This window comes from Equus przewalskii, chromosome 15 (assembly GCF_037783145.1).
Source record: "Equus przewalskii isolate Varuska chromosome 15, EquPr2, whole genome shotgun sequence".
In the NCBI taxonomy this organism is placed as follows: domain Eukaryota; kingdom Metazoa; phylum Chordata; class Mammalia; order Perissodactyla; family Equidae; genus Equus; species Equus przewalskii.
In genome coordinates this window covers 38,883,368-38,906,154 of record NC_091845.1, presented here as the reverse complement: position 1 = coordinate 38,906,154, position 22,787 = coordinate 38,883,368, and the positions used below count along the sequence as shown (strand labels likewise).

Below are 22,787 nucleotides of genomic sequence, written 5' to 3'. Positions count from 1 at the left end.
TGTAGGTTACAAGGCTGAGACTTTGCTGTTTGTAATTTTGTTTATTATTGAATCAACTTGAAAACAGAGCCCATGATCACGTGAAGATGAAATTCCACACATAGTGAAGCAGCTTCTCAGCCTCAGAGCCAGTGCCGGGCTCCCGTGCGCGTGTTGAACAGGTAATCTCTGCCTGTACCTGAGCTCAGATGGTCAGGAGAGAGGGAGAGAAGGTGTTGCTGGCCTCAGCAAAACTGCCTCCCTCCCCTAAAGGTAGGGGAAGACATTCCAAAACGCTTGGTGTGACCCCTCTTCTGCTTGATCCAATCTGTCCCTTCTCCCCTTTCCCAGCAAATCCTTTGAGGTCTGGCTCCAATGCACAGGAAGCATCCTTAATTCCCCAAAACTGGACACTAGATCCCCTAAACCCGGTGCCAGATTACTCTGCCATAATTCACTGGTGACAGTGCAGTATCTGGGGGCTTCCCCCTTCACCCGATTCCCCCTTGGGCAGGAACCAAACCAGGTCTGACTCATCTCCTGGTCCCACAGGTGTTTGACAAATACTGGCTGAAGGTGAGTGGGGGTGAGAACAGACCCCATTCAGGGAAAGAGTAGATAGTGGATGTCTGGTGGCAGGAGGAGATACTGAGATGGGGTAAGGAGAGAAAGTGGGCCCAGGTGGAGAATAGTTTGGGAAGAGGGGGACTCACGGGAGTCCTGTGCTCTGCCATCAAAGTGCTGCTGAGAGGAAAAATGAGAGGGTGCAATGAGTTGAATCCTGCCCATAGGGAGCAGTAGAGGCCTGCTGCCAAAGAAGTCAAGAGCCCACCTGCCGCCTCCATCCTGATGGTGCTGGAGAGGGCACTCCATGGGGAAGGGGGCAGGCTTGGCAGGGGAGCACTCTGGAGCAGGCTGCGTGCCCACTACACAGATGCTGGGTTTACATACCAGGCTCATGATGCTGCTGGGTGCCTGTGGCATCTCCATCCTCGGCGCCTCCATGAACCCCTCAATGGACCTCTCAGCTCCTTGGATACTGGAGCAAAGTAGGAGCAGGAGTACAGGCTAAGGCTCTGGGCCCCAGCCTGTGTTTAAGAAATGGACTCCCTGGCATAGAGATGTGCAAACGAGGCTGACCTGTTTAGCAGCAGAGCCTGGGCTGGTATGCTTGGTGCCTGTAGCACCCGGGCCAACCTAAAATGCCAGGAGGGGGCACCAAGTAGTGAGGGCAGCTGACTCGCTGGCTCCAGGGACCAGCACCATTCACCTGCCTCTTTATATTGGGGAGAGTCAATGTCTGTATGCAAATGCCCACATTGTTACCCCCACTTTCCCCTGGGTTCAGTCTTGTGCCCACAAGAAACCCACAGTCTTAGGAGCAGGTCAGGGTTTTTTTTCATTTGGTTTTTCCTCCCCAAAGCCCTGGTACATAGTTGTATATCCTAGTTGTAGGTCATTCTAGTTCCTCTATGTGGGATGCCACCATACCATGGCCTGATGAGTGGTGCATACGTCCGTGCCCAGGATTCAAACTGGCGAACCCCGGGGCACTGAAGCCAAGCACGCAAACTTAACCACTCAGCCAAGGGCCAGCCCCAGGAGCAGGTCAGGTTTCAAGTAGAGGGCAGGGGTCAGGAATTGAGGTAAATGCCCAATGCATGAGAGACTCAGAGTCTCAAGCCCTGGACCTCATCCACACCCATCCCATTCCAAGACTGGGCTCTGCCAAGGATGGAGATGTCTTCCTCCCAGTGCCTCTCTGCCTCTAACCTGACAACCTCTGGAGGGAGGGCAGCACTTAGTATCAGTTGGGCTGCTCATCAACTTTGGCATTGGCATCAAATCTTAGGTGAAACCACCTATCATAGATGGGGTCCATTGGTGGGCTGGGGGGAGGCAGGGAGCACAGGGATAGGAGCCCTACCCCTGAAGGAGCCTGTTGAGGAGCCAGCCCAGAGCCAAGAGGAGAAGGGCACCGGTCATTGTCAGCATCACCACAAACCAGGGCTCCGGCTGCCAGAAAGCCTCCGTGTCTGTCACAAGCAGGGGTGTCATCATTGAAGGCATCTGAAATGGGGGCCACAGTCTCAGCACTGCCCTGTGAAACGCCCTGATCATCCAGCCTTCAAACTCCTTTAAGGGCTGGGCCACCTGTATTGCCAGGCTCTTTGCATTCAACAGTTCCCTCTGGAATGCCTTCCCCCATCATTCCACCTGGTAAACTGGGTCTCCTCACCCTCTAAGATCCTCTCTCCCCACCCCCGAGGACCCCCCTCACTGTGGCTCTGTGGGTGCTGGTGGCCACTGTGCTGGCCCTCCACGGAACTAGATGCACAATGACGGTGGCTGTGGTGCTGAGATGGGGGATGGAGGGACCTGCATCGGCCACACGAATCAATAGCTCATAAGTATGAGGCTGCTCTGGCCAAGGGGGTGCCAACATGAGGTCATTGTGCACCAGGATGGCTCCTTGCAGACTGAATCGGCTCTGACTATTCCCTGAAAGCAGAGTGGCAGAAGAAGGAGACAACTGCTGGCCTTTTCCTGCTCCTCCCCCATAGCCTGGTGGCTCCCATGGCCCTTACCTCCCACGATACTGTAGGAGAAGGCCAGGCGCTGAGGCTCCTGGGGGACCCGACATAACACCTTGGTCACCTCCACGCTCTGGCCCAGGGATGTGTGGATGGTGAGTTCCTGAAAGGGGGGCTCACACTCTGGGGCATGGTCATTCACATCCTGCAGGAAGGTAGCCAGGTCACCCACTTCCCAAACCCTCAGGCCAGTCCCTCAGCCTTCTCCCACCACAGCCAGAGCCTAGCTATCAGGTAACAGGCTCCAAAGCTTCCCACAATGAGGTCCCAACCCCTCAAGCCAACCAATGGAGGAAACAGGCACAGAGTGGAAAAGCAGAATGCCAGAGGGAGATGTGAACTCTTCCCAATTCTTTCCAAAGCCTCAGGGTTCAATTACCTCAACCTCGATGGTAATGGTGCAGGAGCCTGAGTGGTGGCAAGTGGCGTCCTGGTCTTGGCTGTGGTCAGTCAGCAGGACAGTGAGCCTGTATAACCTTTGCAGCTCATAGTCCAAAGACCCCAGGAGGCGAACCTCTCCTAGAAGGGGTGGCCAGAGCCTCAGCCTACAGAGTCAACTCTGGCTCCACCCTTCCATCCCAACCCTGGGGTAGGAGTACCGCTGAGATGGTCCACAGCAAAGGTGGCGGATCCGCCAGAGGTGTGGTACTCAATGCTGTCGTGCGGGTAGTCCATGTCGCTGCCCACCACAGAGCCCAGAAGAGTGTGGGGCCCTGCATCCTCCCGAACTCGAAATGTGCGTGAGACACAGGCTGGGGAGAACTCGTTGACAGGTGTCACCATCACCAGTACTGGCACCTCAGCTGGAGGCCATTTAGCAATCAGGGAGCTAGCCTGGGGAGCCTAGCCCTGCCCTGGGGGTCTGAGGAGGGAAACATGGCCCTGCCCTGGCGGTGTAAGGAGGGAGAGGGTCTGGAGGGAGGGAAGGCAATAACCCTCTCCTGCTGGGGGGGAGGGTCTAGGAGAGGAGAGAGATGTCCCACCCTAGGGGTCTGAAGTGGAGACAACACTACTTTACTGGTTTTTCAGGGAGGAGCGATGATTCTGCCCTGAGGATGAGGAGAGGGGTAGAGAACAGCTCTTTCCTGAATGTCCAGTCCTGGGTATGGTCACTCACTGGTCATCAGGGGCTGACCATCATCAAGCACCAGGATGGAGGCTGCATGCTGAAAGCAGGCCCCAGGAGTGTCACAGTCCAGTGTGGCATTCACCTGGCCAGAGAGGCCAGAGAGTGAGGCCCAGCCAAGGCCTGGGAGAGCCTTGAGGCAAACCGGGCTGCCTCAGGCCAGGGTAACCACAGGAAGCCTACCCTGACCTCTGTTTTCCAGACTGCAAAGCAGGTGGGCTCCACCACCATCTCCTTTGCGCTCATGGGCTTGGCTCCCACAGACCCTTGGTCCACCCCCCTTTCCTGTCCCAAGCACCCTGCACGTGGGTCTGGGAGCAGGCGCTAGGTACCTCCAGGACCCTTTCTCGAAGGCAGAGACTGGCTGGGCCAGGAGGGCTGTGGAACCGCAGCTGGTAGTCCAAGGTGGAACCAGGAGAATCTGGGTCAGTGCAAGTGAAGGTGTTCAGCATGGTGCCCACAGGCATGGTCTCCGGGATTTGTGTCCTGGGAGCAGAGGGCAGGCGGCAAGGCAAAAGTTGGGCAAGGCCATGAGCCATGGCTCTCGCCCCCATAAACTAGGTAAGGGTCCCGTGCACTCACACCAGCAGCTCTGGGAGGCAGCGCGGGGGCCAGCGGTTGACTGACCGCACTTTCACCGTGAGATCGAGCTCGACGCTGGCCCACGGACGGAGCCGCTCGAAGGCCTTCACTTGCAGCCGTGTAACCGCGGCTCCTTTCGTCGCTGGCGTCAACTCCAGAGGAGCAGCGGTCCGCACCACACCGTCGGCTGGCCGGGGTGGGAGGGTGTGGGACGCAGAGTTCGGCCCCGCCCTCAGCTCATTCCTGTTTCCACCCTCCCACCGGATCTCAGGACGGCGACCGGCAAAGGGGGCTGAGCCTGGACACCCCAGCCGCCTCCTCCAAGGATCCCCTCTAACTCCTGCCCAGCCTCCAAACATAACCACGCTCCATTTTCTGCCTGGGCTCCAGCCTGGTTTCTCAGGAAGGTGAGGAGGTACCGCAAGTCACCTCTAGACCGCCGCAGAGGCATCCCCATACCCGTCATCCCTGCCCCTCACCGCGACCGATGGAGAAGAGCGGGCAGGGCACCGGGGAGACGATTTCATAGCGCACATCGAAGCCCCGGGCCTGGACCTGAGCCACCTTACTCCCGGGGACCAGGTTCTCCAAGATGGTGATATTCTGGGCTTGCTCCCTGGACCAAAAGGGAGACACTGGCTCCTGCCCACTCTGGCCACGGCTGGCTGGATGCACAGGCCCCTCCCCTGGGGCTTCCCTCATAGCAGGAGCTAGCTGAGGATGCTCCAGCGGCACCTCATCTTCACCCTCCTCCTAATTCCCTGGGGCTAGGCCCTGCCTCCTTCCCTGTTCCCAGGGTAGGGAAGTCTTACAGGAAGGAGACCTGGCTGGAGGGAGCAGGCAAAACTTTAACCATCAGCATCCCATGGCAGCTTCGGTTTTGTCCAAAGGTCACTGAGACCTGAAGCTGGAAGCTCTGTGATGTACATAGAACAGGAAGGGAACCAGGGTGTGTGTCTACCCGTATGTCCGTGCCCAGTCTTCCCTTCATATAGGCAGCCCTCTCAGGTCCTTCCCAAGGAGCCCAACACTCTCTCCTCCCCATGATCTGTCACTCTTCTAACAGGTAGTCCTTTGAATCCCATTCTTTGGGCCATAAATTCTTCTATTAGGATGCAAACACCCCCAAAAAAGAGTGATATTTGAGTCATTCATGATGTGACTTATCATCTTAGAATTGCTAGGAGCCAGTCACTAAGGCACGGGAGTTTTAAAGAAGGAACTTCCCTAACCTCCTCCAGACTGCACTAGTCATTTTACCCAGAACTTTCTTTTCCTGTGTGACTGCTCTGAATTCTCTCCTTTCTATTAGAGGCACTATGAGCTCCCAGAGCCAAAGATCCCTTTTCTTTCTGGAACTCCAGAGTCCAGCACAGAACTAGACCAACACAGGAGGACAGCCAGCATGGGGCAGCAGATGCAGGTGTGGGCTATGTTTGGGAGAGGCAGCAAAATCAAAGAGGCCAAGGAGGCCAAGAACAAACAAACCTCCAGGAGGTGGTGGCTCTGCCCATTGTATGCCCAATCCATGGATATCTCCTGGTCCCAAGTCATGCTCACCTTTTGAGCCTGGCCTTTGAGGCCCTGGGATGGCGCCTGCAGCCAACCCTGCCTATTGATAGAGAAAGGTCCAGGGAAGTGTGGAGGGTCCTGGGCACTGGTGATGCTCATCTGACAAAACAGAGATGCTTTGAGGCCCATCCTCAGCCCCTAGTGCCCCAACCATCCCTTTCAAAATCTCCCAACAGTACAGCAGGTACCTTCCCACACCTAACTCTCCTATACCCCACCACTGACACTTACCACAGCCTGGGCTTCTTAAGCTCCACCCCAACCCCTGGCCCTGATCCTCAATCCTTTCTGCTTTGCAACCAATTATTTTGTTTTTCAACTACATTTCTTTTTTGGATTACAAAAGTGATGCAGAATTTTCATGGATAATTCAGAACACATAGGAGAACTTGAAAGAAGAACTCAGCCCCTGAGGAATATCCATGGTCACTGGGGGGGCGGGCAACCCTCAGTGGCTTTCTCCAAGAACATGCATCAGAGGCTCAGCTGTACACTAAAGGATCCCTCTGCAGGAGGTACTTGACCTGGCAGAAGCTGGGCTTGGTCTCCCCATGCCCCACCCACCATCCTGCCCCCCATTGCCCCTATGCTGGACTCACCTGGGCACCCTGGAGTTCCAGGCCTGGGAGCAGCAGAGTGTACAGGCGGGCCCCAGGTGAGACTGTTTCCAGCACCTGAATGATTTCCCCACCTGGCCAGAGGGGAGGTCAGGGAGGCTCTGTTCAGGCCATGCCTGCCCACCCCCTGCCTGCTGCCCCTGGCCTCACCTGGGCTGGCAAATCGGCCAGCACACCGGATATGGCCAGGGTCCTGCTGCACATCCACAGAGAGTGGTCCCTCCATCACATGGTTGCCACATATGAACCGCAGCTGCAGCTCATAGTGGTTCACCACCAGGGCATCCAGCTGGGCCGAGCTGCTCAAGGTCACCTGTGGCAGGTGGGCAGTGCCATGTGGGGCCTAGGCTTTCCAGCCCCCTACACCACTTCTGGCTTTGTGAATTTAGCTTCTGCCCTTGTTTCCCCACAGTCCTCAGCTGTGCCCATGACCCTACCTCACCCACATAGATCCCTTGCCACCTAGTCAGGCTGGGTGGGTTGAAGAAGGTGGTGGGTGGCTGCACATGGAGCAACTCTAGGGTAGGTATATGAGAAGAGCAGTTGAAGGAGAAAAACTGAAGGATGGTGCCAGGTCCCTGGCTCTCGGAGACTTTTATGAACCAGGGCAGGCAGTGGACGTCTGTAAGGAAGAGATGATTCAGGCTGGAGGCCCCCCACCCCATGCTTGTAGAACCACACACATGAGCATAGTCCTGCCCTTCTGGCCATCCTGGGGCCAAGCAGACAAAGCTCTTCCTTGTCCCCAACATCCTACCATAGGTCAGCTCATTTCCCACATTGGGAGTGAGGACCTGGTGGAGGAAGCAGCCAAGATAAGGAATGAGGGTCAGAGGCTCAGATCTTTGCCCTTTCCTGGCTCTCTCCCAGCCCCTGCCCTCCATGAGAGCTTATCTGAGAAAGGTCAGGTCTCCACTCCACTGTGGAGTGGGCAAGTGAGAACTGGAGTTCCCCCACCCACCGGCTCCTCACCAGAGACAACCAGAGCAAGAAGCAGCACCAGGGCCCTGAGCAGCACCATAGTGGTCTGAAGATACAAACAGCAGAGGAGACTCTAGAAGGCCAGACGTGTTTGTCAGGCCCACCTCGTTGCCAGGTCAGTTGCTCAAACATAGCTGGTCAGGCGGGACTCCTGGGCCTCCCAGATTTTAGCCCCTCCCATCCCTGGTGACATCTCTAGGCTTCAGACAGGTGTCAAGAGGCCTGGAAAAAACAATTTTTTTCACTGCTCCCAGTGAATTCCCCCATTCATTACTATAACCTGAAGGAGATGTGAGGGGAGAAGAATCAAGCTTCAGATGAGGAAACTGAGGCTCAGGGAAGTCTTAGTCATGTAGTCCTTGGAGACAGAGTAAGCACAGCATCAGGAAAATTGGGCCCAGGACCTACCCCACAAAGTCCAAACTCCAGCTGCCCACCACCCATTAGAACATTATCTACCTACAAAATCTGAGTGCAACTATCAACAAAATCTCTCAAAAATTGTCTACATTCAACAAGGGATCCTTGGTGACAGAAATCAAAATAGTGGTTATCTTTGGGGATATCGACTGGAAGAGACACAAAGTGGCCTCCACTGGTGGCTGGAGATATTCTATACAGTATCTTGATCTGAGTGACAGTTGCACAAGTGTCTACAGATTTTAACACTTATTGAGCTATACCTTTGAGAGTTGACAATCATTGTATTTGTTAGATGTCAATTTTTAAAAACTTGTCTACACTTGCTCTCTCTAGTTCTTCACCTCTCACTCTCTCTTCTACCCAGTGCAGCCGTGAAAATGACCCTCCTCTGAAACTGCCCTCTCTCCATGAACCTGCCCTTGTTGGAGTCCTCAGACACCTGCATACTGCCCAGTTTAGCAGTGCATTCTCCACTCTCATCTCCTTAGCAGCATTTGATGCTTCTTCCCCTTGGCTCCTAAGTGCCCACACTCTCAGCTTCCTCCCACCTACCTGGCTAATCCTGCTCAGCTCCTTTGCTGGTTCTGCTACATCTTCCCTACCTCCATCCAGTGGAATGTTCCAGGGCTCAGTCCTGACTGCCACCCTCCTCTATGTAAACTCACCTCCTCCATCACATCCAGGCCCCTGGCCTTAAATACCATCCACTCACTTTGCCTCCCAGGTCCAAGGCTTCAGTGCTAACCTCACACATCTAGTGGCTGACCCTACATCTCCTCTTGGATGTCTAACAGGCATGTCAAGGGTCACATGTCCACAAATGGTCACTTGATTTTCCTCCCCAAACCCACTTTTTTCCAGTCTTTCCTGGATCAATTCATGGCAATTCCATCCAACCAGTTGTTCAGGCCCAAAATCTAGGAGCCGTGCTGGGTGCTTCCCTTTCCCTACCCATATTTATGCACCAGCAGGGCTTGATTTTAGCTCCAACACATACCCCAAACTGACCCCCTTCTGTGCACCAGCCCCACATAGGCCCAGGCCCTCCCCTCCCTTGCTGGATGAGGGCAGGAGCCTCCACTCTGATTACAGAATGGTTCTCCCAAAGCAGCTGGGATTATCTAAACAGGAGCCAGCCCAGGTAATTCCCTGCTCAAAAGCCCCTGGAGCTCCCCAGCACACCAAGAACAAAACCCCATGTTCTTTTCTAAGGCTGCTACGAGCCTGGTTTTGCTGGCTCTTCACTCTCCCAACTACTTCTTTAAGTTAAGCCCTGTCTAGCTCCTGTACTCTCAAGGCCTTTATTTGCAGGCTTGTGTGTGTGTGTGTGTGCGTGAGGCAGATTGGCCCTGAGCTAACATCTGCTGCTAATCTTCCTCTTTTTTTCTCCTCAAAGCCCCAGTACATAGTTGTACATCCTAGTTGCAAGTCATTCTAGTTCTTCTATGTGGGATGCTGCCACAGCATGGCTTGACAAGTGGTGCACAGGTCCGTGCCCAGGATGCGAACCTACTAACCCCAGGCTGCCAAAGCAGAGCCCGCCAACTTAACCACTACCACTGGCCAGCGCCCCACTCTCAGGGCCTTTATTTATTTATTTATTTATTTTGAGGAAGATTAGCCCTGAGTTAACAGCTGCCGCCAATCGTCCTCATTTTGCTGAGGAAGACTGCCCTGAGCTAACATCTGTGCCCATCTTCCTCTACTTTATATGTGGGACGCCTACCACAGCATGGCTTGCCAAGCGGTACCATGTCCACACCCAGGATCCAAACCAGCCAACCCCGGGCCACCGATGTGGAACGTGTGAACTTAACAGCTGTGCCACGGAGCAAAGGAACCTTTAATTCGTCTGATCTCTCTGCCTAGAATGCCCCTCTTCTTCATCTCCCCATGATGGCTCATCCAGATCCCATAAAGAATGCCACCTCCTCTGAGAGTCCCTTCTCCCAAGCTAGCCTGTCGCCCTCGTTCCCCTGTATTTCTCTGTCTACTGACTTGTTTAGTCTGTGTCCAGTTAGACTTTATCCTTGAACCCAGCCCCTGATCGCGGCGAGGCCTCAGGGAACCGGCTCTGACCGTTCCGGCCAGAGAGCGCCGCTCTAACACCCTGCCTGTGGTGCCGGGCCGAGGGGATGAGGACGTCGCCGCGGGAATCGCGGCTAACCGCGCGCTCCCCACTAGAGGGCGGCCCCGCCCGGCTTGGCCCAGACCCTGGGCGGAGAGGGAGCAGGCTGGGCCTTAGCTGTGGCCCCTCCCCTGTTCTGCAGCGGGGTCCCGCGCTGCCGGAATCCTGAGAAGGGTTGGATCCCTCCCGTCACTTCCAGGGATTGTCGAGGCCGGCTCTAGGAGCGGATTCAGTGGGTCGGGCCCCAAGTGGGCCACTGTACTGCCGAGTCCGAAGGCTAGGGGCGCTCTGCCCGCACTTAGGCGCTTCCGGGGACCCCGCGCGCTCACCGGACCCTTGCGGGAGAGGCCGCATTTCTATCCTGGGAAAAATAGGGAAGCTGAGGCTACCGCGGGGAAGCGATTTGTCCTGGGTCACGCAGCAAACCCAGAGTCAGCTCAACAGCCCGCGCTGTCTAGGAGTCCCGGGCCGACCCCACCCGGCTTACAGCTATAGTCCCGCCCCTCCCCCAGAGCCGGAGCGGAATGAGGAGTGGGCGTTGGGCTCACCCACCAGGCGGGGCCCGAGGGGCGGGGCCACCTTAGCTCCGCCCCGGCCCTATTGGCTGCGGCGCCAGGGGCGGGGTGCGGCTGCCAGATGTTGGGGCGGTGGCGGCTGGAGCTACGGTGAGCGAGGAGCGGCGGAGCAAGGCGGAGGGCGAGGGTGCCGCTGGCCGGCCGGCCGAGCCCTCTCCGCGCAGCTCCCGCTGGAGTTCGAAGAACTGGCAGGCCTGGCGGGGGCTCCGGCTCGGGCATGCACAGCGCTCGGCTTGACAGCTTTCTGGGCCAGCTCCGCTGGGAACTGGTGAGGCTTGGGAGCGGGTGTGGCTTGTGAGGACGTGTGTAGGGTGCTCGGCTGCCGTCCGGTTGGAACGACAAAAGGGTAGGGGGCCGTCCCGAGTCCCCATCCAAGGCAGGATGGGGGCGGGGCAGTGCAAATGGCCCAGATGGCCCGCGTCGGGTTTCGGACGGTTGGGAGCTGCGCTGGGCATCAAATAACAGCCGCCCAGCTGGCTGTGCTGCCCGGGCGGAGGGAGTTGCAGGGGAGAAACTTCTTTTGGCGTGGAGCAGTGGGCTGCGAGGGACTAAAGAAATGCTGGCGCTGCCCGCTACCTCAGGCTGTCTGGTACCTCCTTCCTCTACCCACCACCTGGCAAGTGCTCCATCCTTCTCTAAAAGATGCTATGAGCTTTGGGGAGCTGAATCTCTCAAGAGGCACGGGATGCCCCTCCAGCCCTGAGCAGGCCCTACTTCCCCATGCAGGCCCGCAACCCTGCCTTCCAGGGCGGGTACCGACTTGCCCGGCTCTGCGTGCTGCAGCCTGCCGGACTGCCACCAGGTCGGCTGATGGGAGCCACACGAGTTTCGTGTGCCAGCACCCCCATGCCGCCCCTGTGCCCACTAGAGCTGCCTTGCTTCCCAGGCCTACAGGCCTATCTAGCCCTCCTGGGCCTTCTGTTTTGGGATTGGCCTGGCCAGGCGGCAGGGGTGACAAGGGCTGCCCCTCCCACTTCTGCCCTCTCTTCCTCTGCAGCTATGTGGCCGGGACACAGGCTCACCCCCAATGCCTGGCCCTCTTCCACCACCTCCCAAACCTGGCCCAGGTGTGGGGCTCAGCCACCGGCTCAGGGCCCCAGATGCCTTGGAAGAGGATTCGGTCTGCTGCGTGGAGGAAGAGGAAGAAGAAGCTGTGGTGATAAGAAACAGGGGTGTAGCCTTGGGGGGCCCGAGGGAGCATGCCCTGGACTGGGACTCTGGCTTCTCGGAGGTGTCAGGCAGCACATGGAGAGAGGAAGAGCTGCCAGTACTTCAGCACCGAGCACCTCCAGCATGGCCCTCCCATAGAGAGCGCCTCTCGGCCAGTGGCGTCTCCCTGCCCAGAGGGGCCTCTGTGGCCAGTGCACCCCCTGCCCACCGACCACGGCCCAAGTCCACCCCAGATGCCTGCCTGGAGCATTGGCGAGGGCTGGAAGGTGAGGACTGGACAGCAGCCTTGCTGAGCAGAGGTCGCAGTCGCCAGCCCCTGGTGCTGGGGGACAACTGCTTTGCTGACTTGGTGCACAACTGGATGGAGCTGCCTGAGGCAGTGGGTGAGGGGGATGTTGGTGGTGGGCCCCGTGCCCGTCCTCGGCCCCCCCAGTTTCTGCTTGGCCTCTCTGAGCAGCTGCGGCGTCAGCTGGCCAGGGCACGCCGGGCAGCCATGGCGGGAAAGCGCCTGTCATGCCCACCTCGCTCAGAACCTGAACTGCCTGCAGATGTCTCACGCTTTGCAGCTCTCATGAGCTGCCGCAGTCGCCAGCCGATCATCTGCAATGATGTCATCAGCTACCTCTGACCCTGCCCTCCAGCCTAGGACAATAAAGAACTTTCTCTGGACTGTCCTGGTTCCATAGCCCTGAGGCTCCAGGAGGCAGCCCCAGCCCTGTAAGGCACAGTCCATGCAGGCGAATCAAGAGCCTTTTCCCTCCCTACAGGGGTCCCTCTCATGCCCATGTCACACCCATGTGCCTGCCCTGTGTTCTATCATCCATCCTCTCCACTTACACCTTTTTTCAACAAGCATTTATTGAGCGTTTACTGTGGACTCAGGATGCAGGGCTTGACAGAGCTGGGTGGTGAGGCTGCTGCTTATCACAGCTCGTAGTGCAGGGGTGGAAAGATAGTGTCCTCCTCCTCACCCTCACAGCTGAGCTCCAGTACCAGCACCCGCTGCCCAGGCAGAGGCACTTGGCCTGTCACCCGCTGCACCAGTTCCGTCACCCTGGTGGTGTGGGGGGGAGGGAGGTTGGGGGAGATTTGGTAGGTGAGCAGTGACAGGCAGAGAGTGATATGGCATGGACTAGAGGATGCTGAGGTCTATAAGGAGCCCAAACTAGGAGCAGGAGCAGCTCAAGACAGGAAACATCTGAAACTATTTTAGGAGCTGCTGGCCCGGCAGGCAGGAGGCAGGAAGCTGTGAGTCCCCTGGGAGTGCGCTATGAAAGGGGGGCTGAGCAGGGCATGGAGGAGCTGGTGGGGCTGGCCAAGCCTGCAGCTCCTGGAGGCCTCCCCTCAGGCTCTCAGCTCTTGCCCCACCCCCAGCCCTTTTGCTGGCTCCATTTGGCAAAAGAAAACTTCAGGAAGGTGTGAGGGGCCCAAATGGGGTTGGGAAGAGGAAAGGCTGCGTGTTCTGCACCTCCAACTTCTAGGGACAGAACAAGGCCTGGCTAAAGCCAGGTGTGATCTCACCTGAGAGACAAGTGCTGGGCCTGCTTTTCAGGCGGCCATGCAGCTGAGTAGAGAGGGGCCCGGCCGTACAGCAGCATCCTCACCCTCAGCCCATGTTGTTCCTAGAGAGAGACAGGTCAGGTGCCAGCTAGGCCAGGTTGGGCCAGGCCTGGGGGCAGGGCAGGAATGGGGCACACCTGGAGATGGGCCAGTAATGACTCCAGGTTTCTCTCAGGCTGCCCAGCAGGCACCTTCAGGCGGTCCCAACAGGTCCACTTCAGGTGATGGAACTGGGGGATGGTAGTAGGGAGGAGTGAGAGCTTCTCACACACACACCCTCCCCACTACCCCAGTTACCAGCCACTGAGGGCCCCTTTCCTAGGGGAGGAGCTAGACCAGAGGCTGAAAGCAGAAGCCAGGGGTTGGGAGTGGAAGGTGGGATCTGGGCCCAGAGTCTCAGCACCCTCCCTGCCCATACTGGGGCCAGCACAGGAAATGGGGCTATGGGCCCCCCCCTAACAGGGAAATAGGCGATCCATCACACAGGCTGGGGGGGTAGGGGGCGGTGCTTCCTGAGGAAGCAGGAGGAGGGCCGCTGCAGTCACCGATAAAGCAGCTTGTTCTTCAAATGCAAGGCTTGGAGCTGGGGGGTATATCCTGTTCCCTCATCCTGTACTGCCAGGACCTTGGACTACTCATGGGCACACATGGGCAAGGCGCACAGTGACCACTGGGGCCCCACTGGCTCAGAGACTCCAGCAGGGACACAGTCCACAGAGGCCTCCTCTTCCTGTTCCCTCTTTCCTTCCCTATTTCAACAGTCTTGGGGTTCTGGAACCCAGAGCTGAGGGTAGGAGGGTGGCAGGCAGCCAGGGGCCAGGACAGGAGGGCCCTGCCAGGCCCCCAGAAAACACAGTGGTATCTAGCTGAGACAAGGACAGAGGTGAGATGGAGGGGGGGATCCTTCCCCTCCCCCTCTCCCTCCATCATGGACAAAGGCAGCTTGTGTTCTAGCTGGAGACGGGGCCCCTCACAAAGGGGCTCTGTGTGCTGTGCCCTGAGGGACCCCAGGGCTGCTCAGTAAAAGCCCAGTGCTGGCCCATGACCTCTCCCCTCTCCCCTCTTCCCTGGAGAGGGCATTTTCTTTACCCCCTCCCCTGTTCCCCAAGGAAATGCCAACTACTGCAGAGCCTGGGCACCCAGCCAGGGGCATTCACAGCCCTGCACTGGGAGGAACACACATGCACACAAGCCCAGGAATGCCTGCATGTGTACTCACATGCATACCCATGCAAGCCCACATTGAAGAAGAGCCCTGCACTCCCATCTGGCACACAGATGTGCAAGCATGCTCCCTCCATGCTCACACACCACAGGGCCAGGGATTCCCAGACCCTGGTGCACTCACACCAGTGATACAAATGCACACATCCCTACAGGGCTGTAGATGCCACACCTGTGGTGGTAAGCTCAGTGCTCTTTAACTCAGCTTGCAGGGATGGGCCAGGATCCCCACACCAGGCAGGCAGAAGTTAGGCTCTGTTTGGGGCTAGAGCCCTAGTGCCCCCTCCCCACCACCTCCCCCTCAGGGGAACTCCTACAAAGGAGGGGGCTGTGGGGGATGTCTGGCTCCACTAATGAGTTAAAGCTGCAGCTCCCCCAGACCCGGGCAGCAAAGGTTGGGGGGTGGGGATGGCTGACGGCTGCTTCCTGTGTCTGACAGGTCCCAGCCTGGCTTCACAGCAGGAAAAGGGCTGGAGGGAGTCTTGAGGACTCCCCCAGAGTCTGGGTCCTGGTGAGAGCCAAAAGCCAGAGTAGGGCCTATTTGGGGAGGTAGAGGGAAAACCCAGGCCTAGAGTGGGTGGGATGTCAAGGGCTCACCGTCTGGATGGCTGGGGCGTGAGGCACCCAGCGGCTGAAACGGTTTTCAGCCAGATGCAAATAGCTGTGGCGAAAGGCACCAAGGGATTGTGCCCCACCCACCACCTTATACAGTTCCAGGACCACCAGGCCTGCCACAGCTGCTGAAGTGGTAGCAATGGCTGGGATAATCCGGGCCACGATTCGCTTGCTCTGCCAAAGACAGGAGATTTGGTCTGGGCCCAAGGTGTAGGGCTAGGGTTTGACCCCCACCTCCAGGCCTGAGCCCCAAGGGGCAGAGTTACCTGCATGCGGTTGGCGGGTAGTATCCCATAGTTCTGAGCTCGCAGGCTTGCTGCTGCTGCCACAAAGTCCATATGAAAGTTGCTGTCATTGTCCTATGAGGCCCAAGTGACAGTAGTGTTAACACTGTCCCAATGCCCCTCACCACGGCCAATCGTGTGGCACTGCACAGGTCTTGACACAGTCCTATGGGCTAGATGTTCACATCTCCCCACTTATCAGATAAGGAAGCTGAGGCTCAGGGAAAGTAAGATGCTTCTGGGGTCCTACTGGGAGGAGAACTCAGGCCAAAAGGCCTCAAAGCTGTCTTTTTAGCTCTTGACCTTCCCCAACAACCCTCCAGCCTGGCCCTTCATCCCTACTTGGGCTCCCACCTTCTCAAACCTCAGGGGCTTCAGGTGAGGGCCCACGCTCCAGAATTCCAGGGCTTCATGCAGTTTCAACTGCTCAGGGCCTGTCAGGGGAAGGGGGTGTTGGGGCAGGCCTTAGGCCCCAGCTCCTGCACTCTTCTCCTGGAGCCTGGTGCCTATCCTTGGTCTCTGCCAAGCCTATACTTACCATGTTCAGAGAGACCTCTTGATTGATGCTGCAATCTTCTCCCCAGCAGCCCCGGCCCTCACCCCTGTGTGTGTGTGTGTGTGTGTGTGTGTGTGTCTACATGCACACACATGCACGCCTATGTGACTGTCCTCACCTAGGGGCCACAGCTAGGTGCTTCCCAGGGCCCAACAGTTTGTGGTGGTGTTTTTTTTGCTGAGATCTGCCAAGGGAACAGGGGTTGGGTAGGGGTGTCGGGGAGGGATAGGCAGCAGGGAGAGGGCCTACTGAGGGGCTAGAGGATGAGCCCAAGCCTAGAGAGAAGCAAGGTCAGAGGGCCTAAGAGGTAATGAATTGGCTGTAGGGTCCCCAGGCCCCATCTTCCTTCTGCCGCACAGGTTGAGGTCAGGATGAGGCCTTTGGGTGGCAGCATGGGGGACCAGGGCCAGGGACCTCACCAAACTCAGCAGAAGCCAGAGCCGGATCCAAGTCATTAGCAAAGATGGGGGCCAGGTCCTGAGGGCCAGGCAGCGGCAGCAACTTTAGCAGTTCCCTGAGCCCAGTCTTGTCTTGTGAGCCAGGCAGCCCATGCATCTGGGCATACAGGTTAGCAGCTGCCAGCACGTAGAGGAAGTGCGTGTCCTGCAGTCAGACCAAGAGCAGGGGCAGATGCATGGGTGTGAGTGGGTAGGTATGGGTGCATGGGGTGGGGGTCACCACCCATTTGTGGATCTGAGTGCCTGCCTCTGCCTCACATGTGGACAGGTGAGGACATGCTCTCTTTCTCAGCATCGGTGCATCTCCGCAGAATGCAGAGGTGCCCACCTCTGCTCTGAGGAGCCACATTCCCATCTCGGGGCTCCCAAGGGACCCCACTCACTTGGCTGGCATCAAACTCCAAGGGCTGAGGACACCGTTTAGAACCCGACCAGAAAAGAGTCCCATCCTCCAGCACCTAGGGAAAGGGAAGCTGCTGGGCTCAGTCTGGTCACCCTGAGCTCTCAGCCCCCTGACCCCTAGCCACCTACTTTATCAGGTGGGAAGTGCTTCAGCAGCTGCATGATGCTATAACAGAAGCGTAGCTGCCAGTGGCCAAGGGCCCACACCACACAATCTTGCCAAGTCTGTGGACGCTCTCTCAGGACACCCAGCACCGCCTGCAGCAGAGTCAGCACCTGTGGCCTGTCTGTGTCTGCCAGAGAAGTGAGTGCCCTGCGGAGAGAGGAGGAGGTTTGAGGCTAAGCCCTGAAGACTCTGGTGCTAGGGGCCCTGGACTTCCATCCACCCCTGTTGGTGGCCTTACTGTTGGTGGTGGTTGATGGTCTCAGCAGCCAGATGGAAGAGCCCCTCAAACTCATCCCGGGCCCACTGTAGGGGAGGGAGGAACCGCGAGGTGTCAGGTAGGAAACAGGTCTGCAGTTGAGGACTGAACAGGGTGGGGGAGGGGTCCCTTGGGTGCTTCCCACCTGTACGGTGTGCTCAACTGTGCTGGGGAAGTGCCGCACAGTGCAGACAGGGTAGGGGGCATCCTCAGAAGCTGTAGCCGAGGCTGGGGCTCTGTAGGGCTCAGTCACATGTGGCATGAACACTGAAGCATGGCCCAGGGTGCCCTGTGTACCTGCTTCCAGCAGTGGCTTCAGATAATGGGTGCAGCGAACAGCCACATAGCGTCCTGGCAAGGGGACAGAGGGTCAAGAGTGGGGCTGGCACAGCTTTGGACAAGAGGCTGAGTTCCAAGATGGAGAACTCACGGGCCTGGAAACTGTCCAGGGCGGCAGCCACGCCATCCATACGGGAGAAGAAGTTGTCCCCGTAGATGTCCTCTGTACTGGGATCTAGCTGGTGGGTGAACGAGGTCACCTGCAAGTCTGAGTTCAGGCGGAGAGCGGCCTCTGCAGCCACTTCTGCCTTGGGCCTCTGAGAAGAAAGCAGGAAGACATTGGGTGGACGGGGGCATTGTAGGAGGAAAGTCCAGGACATAGCGGTATGGGGAGGGGTTGGCACTCACACCAATGTCCTGGGGCCTGAAGAGGAACTGACGGCTGAGGTTGGAGCGCTCTATGTGGTCCATGTCGGCAACAGTCACGCTCCCACTGCCCCTGGTCCCCAGGCCCACTAGGGCAAAGTTTTTGAGCAGCTCACAGCCAATAGCACCAGCACCCACCTGCCAGCAGGAGCAGCCTTAGCCAGAGGGCCTGGCCTAGCCCTCCCACAGACACTCCCAACCTCACCACACAGCTCACCAGGAGGTAATGTTGGTGGCTCAGCTTCTTCTGAAAACCAGCCCCGAACACTGCAATTTGCCCATCGTAGCGGCATCCTCTCTAGGAGACGCAGATAGTGGTCAGTGATGGCTGCTGGCCTGTGCTGCATCTCCCTCTTACACTGAGTTTTCCAGGTCTGGATCTTAGGGTGGTTCCTCTTGTTTCTCCCCTAATCTTGAGTTTAGATAAGGCTTACACCCCCACCCCAGGTTCTCACCGGTATACAGTCTTCGGGATTGGGAAGGGGCTTCCCATCTTCTGGAAGACAATCAAGGGCATCAAAGTACAGCCACTGGTCCAGGGGCATGAACTTCCTGGAAATTGCCTAGAGGCAAGCACTTTAGTTTAGGGACTCCTGCCACCTCCCAGCCCCTTCAGATCCTGGCTAGGGGCTGTACCCAGGTTGGTGAAGCCTCCAGGGCCACTGTCTGGTGTTGGGCACCCTTTGGCACCCACATTGACTTCTGCTCCCTTCCCAGCCCCACCCTGCCTGTGCCTGTGCCCACCTTGAGCACTTCCTGGGCAGCCATGGCACCCAATATGGCTGCCATGGGGCTCAAGGTACCAGCACTACTCAGGGCGACTGTCCGCACTAGAGCCTCATCCAGCGGCTCTTCCAATGGCTCTCCCTCTGTCCCCTTCAGTGGTTCCAGGGCCCGGGCCAGGCCCACCACCATGTCTGCGTCAACCTGTGGGGTAGAACTCTATGGGTACAGCAGCCTCAGCCTGAATTCTACACCCTACTCAAATCCTTCAGGCAGCCATCTACTCTGTCCCACAGAAGAGGAAGCAGAAACCTGAGGGGGAAGGCCCAGCCCATTTGCTAGATCAAGCAGCTCTACCAGAGGATGCCTAGAACCAGAGAGCAGCCCTGGAGGTTTCACTAACCTAGGGATAGATTCCAGCCCAGATCTGAGGAATTAGGAGGTAGCAGGGGTCTGCAGGATTTGTGGGGGACCCAGCCTCTGGTCTGGAGATAGTGCTTATCATCTCCTTTATATGAATGGGAAACTGCCTCTGGGATTCAAACTTGGATCTGTGAGATAGTCATTGTTGCCTCCTGGCAGGTGAGACCCCCAATAAGACAGAGGCTGGGGGAAGGGCAACAGGGCCACTCACAGGATCCCAGGGCCGGGGTGGGCGACCATTGTGGTGGTGGAACTTGTGCAGTGCACGGAAGGCCTGATGCAGGCAGTGGGCACGGTGAACTTCCTGGGGACTCTGGGCCACTACACGGGGCTGCAGCAGGGCTGCATCCAGGGGCTCCTGCAAGGGACACTTGGCTCAGGGTGGGGTCCAGAACACTATGGACCCCTCAAGGATCCCAAGCTCCCCCACCTCAGATGTACTTGCACGCACATGGCTCACAGTCTTGGGCCTCTTGACCTCAGTGACCGCCCCGCCACGCAAGTAACAGGAGAAAGTTGTTGTGTCCCCAATCTCCAATGTCCCATCCTCTGGGGGAGATCCAGCCTAGTCAGTATGACTTCTGAACCTGAGTAGTTCCTCACACCCCATTCTGTCTTGCATTGATGTCCTTGACCTTGCTCCACTGGGGAAAGGCAGAGGGAAAACCTATTCCCAAGGATCAGGCCGTGTGCCCCCACTGGGGGCGTGGGCGCTGAGCCTAGAGCTGGAGTAGGGTTGGCTTACCCTGCACATGGATAGGCCGGGGAGCACAGTCATTGAGCTCAACCATGCCCTCAATCCCTGAGAAAGTCACCAAGTCCCCACTGCAGAAATTCTGGCCATGAGCCTCTTTTTTCAGAGTGACAATGCCGGGGGAGCCCTGGATAAGAGATGGCTTGACTCAGGGGTGCTCGTACCTGCCTTCCACAGGCTGTAGCAGCCCCTCTTCAGTCAGCAAACGAGTGCCCACACCTTAGCACCCACCTGGGTGATGTGCTGGATGGCAGCTGTCAGGGGTTCTGCCTCTGTAGGGTCCTGCACGGTGAAGTCCTCACCAAAGTCACAGAACAACTGCCTGTAATAGGTGGTAGGGGTCACCGAGATGGCTCAGTGGTTAACCACCTTGGTTGTGCTGAAAAGTAGAGGACACTAGGACAAGCCCAGAGGGCCAGAATCAGGAAAGAAATGCTGGGAGAAGCTTGGAAGCTGGAGTTTGAGGGAGTTATTGGAGCAGGTTTGGAGGCTTGGGTGGAGGAAGCAGAGAGCTGGGACTAAGGACCAGAATCAGGAGGGGATGCTGGGACAGGCCTGGGGCTGGGTAGAAGGGCAATGGGAGCAAGCCTAGAGCAGCACTGGGACCAGTTGCTGTCTATAATGTGGCAGGCTAGGCAGGCAGTCTCACTCACCCGACAAGACCCCAGGTGTCAGCCACCAGAAAGCAGACTCCATGCTTGTGGCATAAGGTGCCCACCTTTAGTTGCTCCTCCAGCTTTGAGGCAGTCAGCACCACCACCTGAGTGGACCTCATGATCAGCAGGTCCAAAACACTGCCCAGCCCACCCTGCAGCTAAGGGCTGGAGGAGACTGGGATGGCCTGGAGAGTGGGGATGGGAAGGCACCTGGAAGTCCAGCAGCAGGTCCTCAGTGAGGTCACCTGTGTGGATGCAGACCTGGACAGATTCATTGAGCTTAGCGACCAGTTCTTGACATGCCTCAGCCCTGCTCCTTTCTAAGTCCCGCTTTGAGAGGAAAAACTAGAGAGAGAGACAGTCTGGCTTAAGCAAGATTTCTCTTGGGCTCTACCTCCACCCTGGTCTGAGAACCCACAGCCTCCCAGGACCCTTACCTGGGCAGCCAGGTCAGACCAGCAGGTGGGGTGAGGATCATGCAGAGTGAGGCTGCCCACACCCATCAGAACCAGGTTCTTGGCCACCTCAGCCCCCAAGCCCTGAAGACCTGACAGCAGGACCTTGGCTCCCTGAATCCTCTGCATGGCCGGCAAGCCCAGCACATACCTGTGGATGTGAAGTAAGAGGGCAGACAATTGGAGATCAGAGGTCAGAAGGCCACCCCACTTCTCTCCCCACTCCCCTCCCCAAGCCTCACATCTGCCGTGAGTACAGCTCCTCATCCAGTGACTTGGAGGTCTCCAGGACATCCATCCTTAGGCCTGGGGCTAGACAACAGGCTGCAGCGCTTATAGATAGGGTCTCTGTGTGGGAGGCAGTGTCAGCAGAGGCCAGTGCCGAGTTGTGGCTAGTACAAACAGGAACTAAGCCTAAGGAAGTGAAGGACGTTGCTGGTCACAGCTTTCTTCCCGGCTCCTCTGTCACCTCAGGGAAAGCAAAAGTGAAAGTTAAACTAGACTCTGAGTCGGCTCCTAGTCCTGCCTCCAGCCTGGACAGCCTAGCCTGGCAAAGATGAGTTCTGGCAGCCATAGGGCACAGGCAAGGTGGGACAGAACTCCTGGGTCTGTTTGGCCTCTGAGAGAGTAAGTACCTTTCTCGAGGAAGGGGACAGGGCCATAGGAGGGACCCATGTGGGCTGGATACAATGGTTTCCTGTGACTTCCTAGGTGTCCCAAACCTCGGGCCCCCATCCTCCTCAGGTACCCCTGCCTGAAGGGGCTTCCTACCCACAGAGTGCTGGTGGGAACTCCCTGTCCTGAGAGGGCTCACCTGGCCTGCTGTCCACCACACAGAAACTTAAAGACCATTCAGGGCAGAGCCAGTTTCATCCCAGAGGCTGTGAGAGCATATGAGTTTACATTGTCCCCACCCCAGGGCCCAAACCACAGAGCTGGGGGGAGCCTTACATTTTGGGGGGGTGCCTGCTTGGCCCTGAGCCATCTCCTCAGAGAATAAGGACTCTCCCCTGCCTATAGCTGCCACACCAGGCAGCTACAGGTAGCCAGTCAAGGATGAGTCCCAGGACTCAAAGGGAGTGGGCAGTCTCTAAGTGCCAGATCTGAAAGTTGGAGACATAGGGCAGCCATGATCACATGTGTCTTCATTTTTCATTTAAACTTTTATTTTGAAATAATTGTAGACTCAAAGGAAGTTGCAAAAATAGTACGGAGAGGTCCTGTGCACCCTTCACCCACAGATGTGTCCTTTTGCCTTCTAGGAACGTGGGGCCAGTTCTCTGAGGGATAGACCACAGCTCCCCACAAAACTCCACTATAGCTAAACCAGGTGCTGTCACAACTTTTTTTAAATTGAGGTAAAATTCATATGACATTAAAATAACCATTTTAAAGTGTACAATTCAGTGGCATTTAATGATTTCACAGTGTTGTGCAACCGCCACCTCTCTCCTAGCATCAAAACTTTTTCATAACGCACTGAAGAACACCCCACCACATTAAATAGACACTACCCATCCCCCACCTCCACCCCTGGACAAACACTCAACTATATTCTTTCTGTCTCTAGGGATTTGCCTATTCTGGATATTTCATATAAAAAGAATCATACAAAGTATGACCTTTGGTATCTACTTTCTTTCACTTAGCATAATGTTTGTTTTTTTTTGTTTTTTTTTTTTAAAGATTTTATTTTTTCCTTTTTCTCCCCAAAGCCCCCCCGGTACATAGTTGTATATTCTTCGTTGTGGGTCCTTCTAGTTGTGGTATGTGGGACGCCGCCTCAGCGTGGTTTGATGAGCA

At 56.9% G+C, this 22,787-nt stretch overlaps 3 protein-coding genes and 1 long non-coding RNA gene across 21 annotated transcripts; 2 read left to right on the top strand and 2 right to left on the bottom strand.

The window, feature by feature from the left end:
• Positions 1-26: 26 nt before the first annotated feature.
• CDHR4 (cadherin related family member 4) lies at positions 27-10,749 on the bottom strand. Of its 13 annotated transcripts, XM_070575275.1 has the most exons (21): positions 10,555-10,749; positions 10,332-10,363; positions 7,443-7,673; positions 6,908-7,092; positions 6,621-6,783; positions 6,453-6,544; positions 5,842-5,952; positions 5,094-5,197; positions 4,761-4,897; positions 4,282-4,468; positions 4,032-4,185; positions 3,691-3,784; positions 3,173-3,376; positions 2,953-3,092; positions 2,568-2,718; positions 2,261-2,481; positions 1,907-2,049; positions 1,120-1,176; positions 931-1,018; positions 693-720; positions 27-178 (listed from the first exon to the last, which is right to left on the bottom strand). In XM_070575275.1, exons 3-21 carry the CDS (start codon positions 7,489-7,491, stop codon positions 123-125), a joined length of 2,364 nt encoding a protein of 787 aa, XP_070431376.1. In that variant the 5' UTR covers positions 7,492-7,673; positions 10,332-10,363; positions 10,555-10,749; the 3' UTR covers positions 27-122. The 13 variants fall into 13 exon arrangements, with proteins under 13 accessions (XP_070431376.1, XP_070431368.1, XP_070431372.1 ...); XM_070575267.1 differs by lacking the exons at positions 1,120-1,176; positions 10,332-10,363; XM_070575271.1 differs by lacking the exons at positions 1,120-1,176; positions 10,332-10,363 and having other exon boundaries at positions 693-723; positions 6,908-6,987; positions 10,555-10,746.
• On the top strand, positions 10,567-12,615 carry INKA1 (inka box actin regulator 1). The gene is made up of 2 exons (XM_070575288.1): positions 10,567-10,845; positions 11,575-12,615. The coding sequence occupies exons 1-2, from the start codon at positions 10,795-10,797 to the stop codon at positions 12,373-12,375; spliced, it is 852 nt and encodes a 283-aa protein (XP_070431389.1). The 5' UTR covers positions 10,567-10,794; the 3' UTR covers positions 12,376-12,615.
• Positions 12,588-21,478, bottom strand: UBA7 (ubiquitin like modifier activating enzyme 7). Of its 6 annotated transcripts, XM_008509306.2 has the most exons (24): positions 21,227-21,478; positions 20,967-21,135; positions 20,740-20,874; positions 20,527-20,633; positions 20,105-20,195; positions 19,865-20,000; positions 19,571-19,668; positions 19,331-19,477; positions 18,718-18,900; positions 18,429-18,536; positions 18,191-18,271; positions 17,956-18,111; positions 17,699-17,864; positions 17,414-17,619; positions 17,251-17,315; positions 16,976-17,159; positions 16,828-16,902; positions 16,406-16,589; positions 15,785-15,864; positions 15,413-15,505; positions 15,129-15,320; positions 13,445-13,537; positions 13,269-13,369; positions 12,588-12,801 (listed from the first exon to the last, which is right to left on the bottom strand). In XM_008509306.2, exons 1-24 carry the CDS (start codon positions 21,280-21,282, stop codon positions 12,672-12,674), a joined length of 3,036 nt encoding a protein of 1,011 aa, XP_008507528.2. In that variant the 5' UTR covers positions 21,283-21,478; the 3' UTR covers positions 12,588-12,671. The 6 variants fall into 6 exon arrangements, with proteins under 6 accessions (XP_008507528.2, XP_008507532.2, XP_008507530.2 ...); XM_008509310.2 differs by lacking the exon at positions 18,718-18,900 and having other exon boundaries at positions 21,227-21,472; XM_008509308.2 differs by lacking the exon at positions 13,445-13,537 and having other exon boundaries at positions 21,227-21,471.
• LOC139075942 (uncharacterized) lies at positions 21,474-22,386 on the top strand. The gene is made up of 2 exons (XR_011526978.1): positions 21,474-21,611; positions 22,247-22,386. It is a non-coding gene; the product is annotated as an uncharacterized lncRNA (long non-coding RNA).
• Positions 22,387-22,787: the final 401 nt, after the last annotated feature.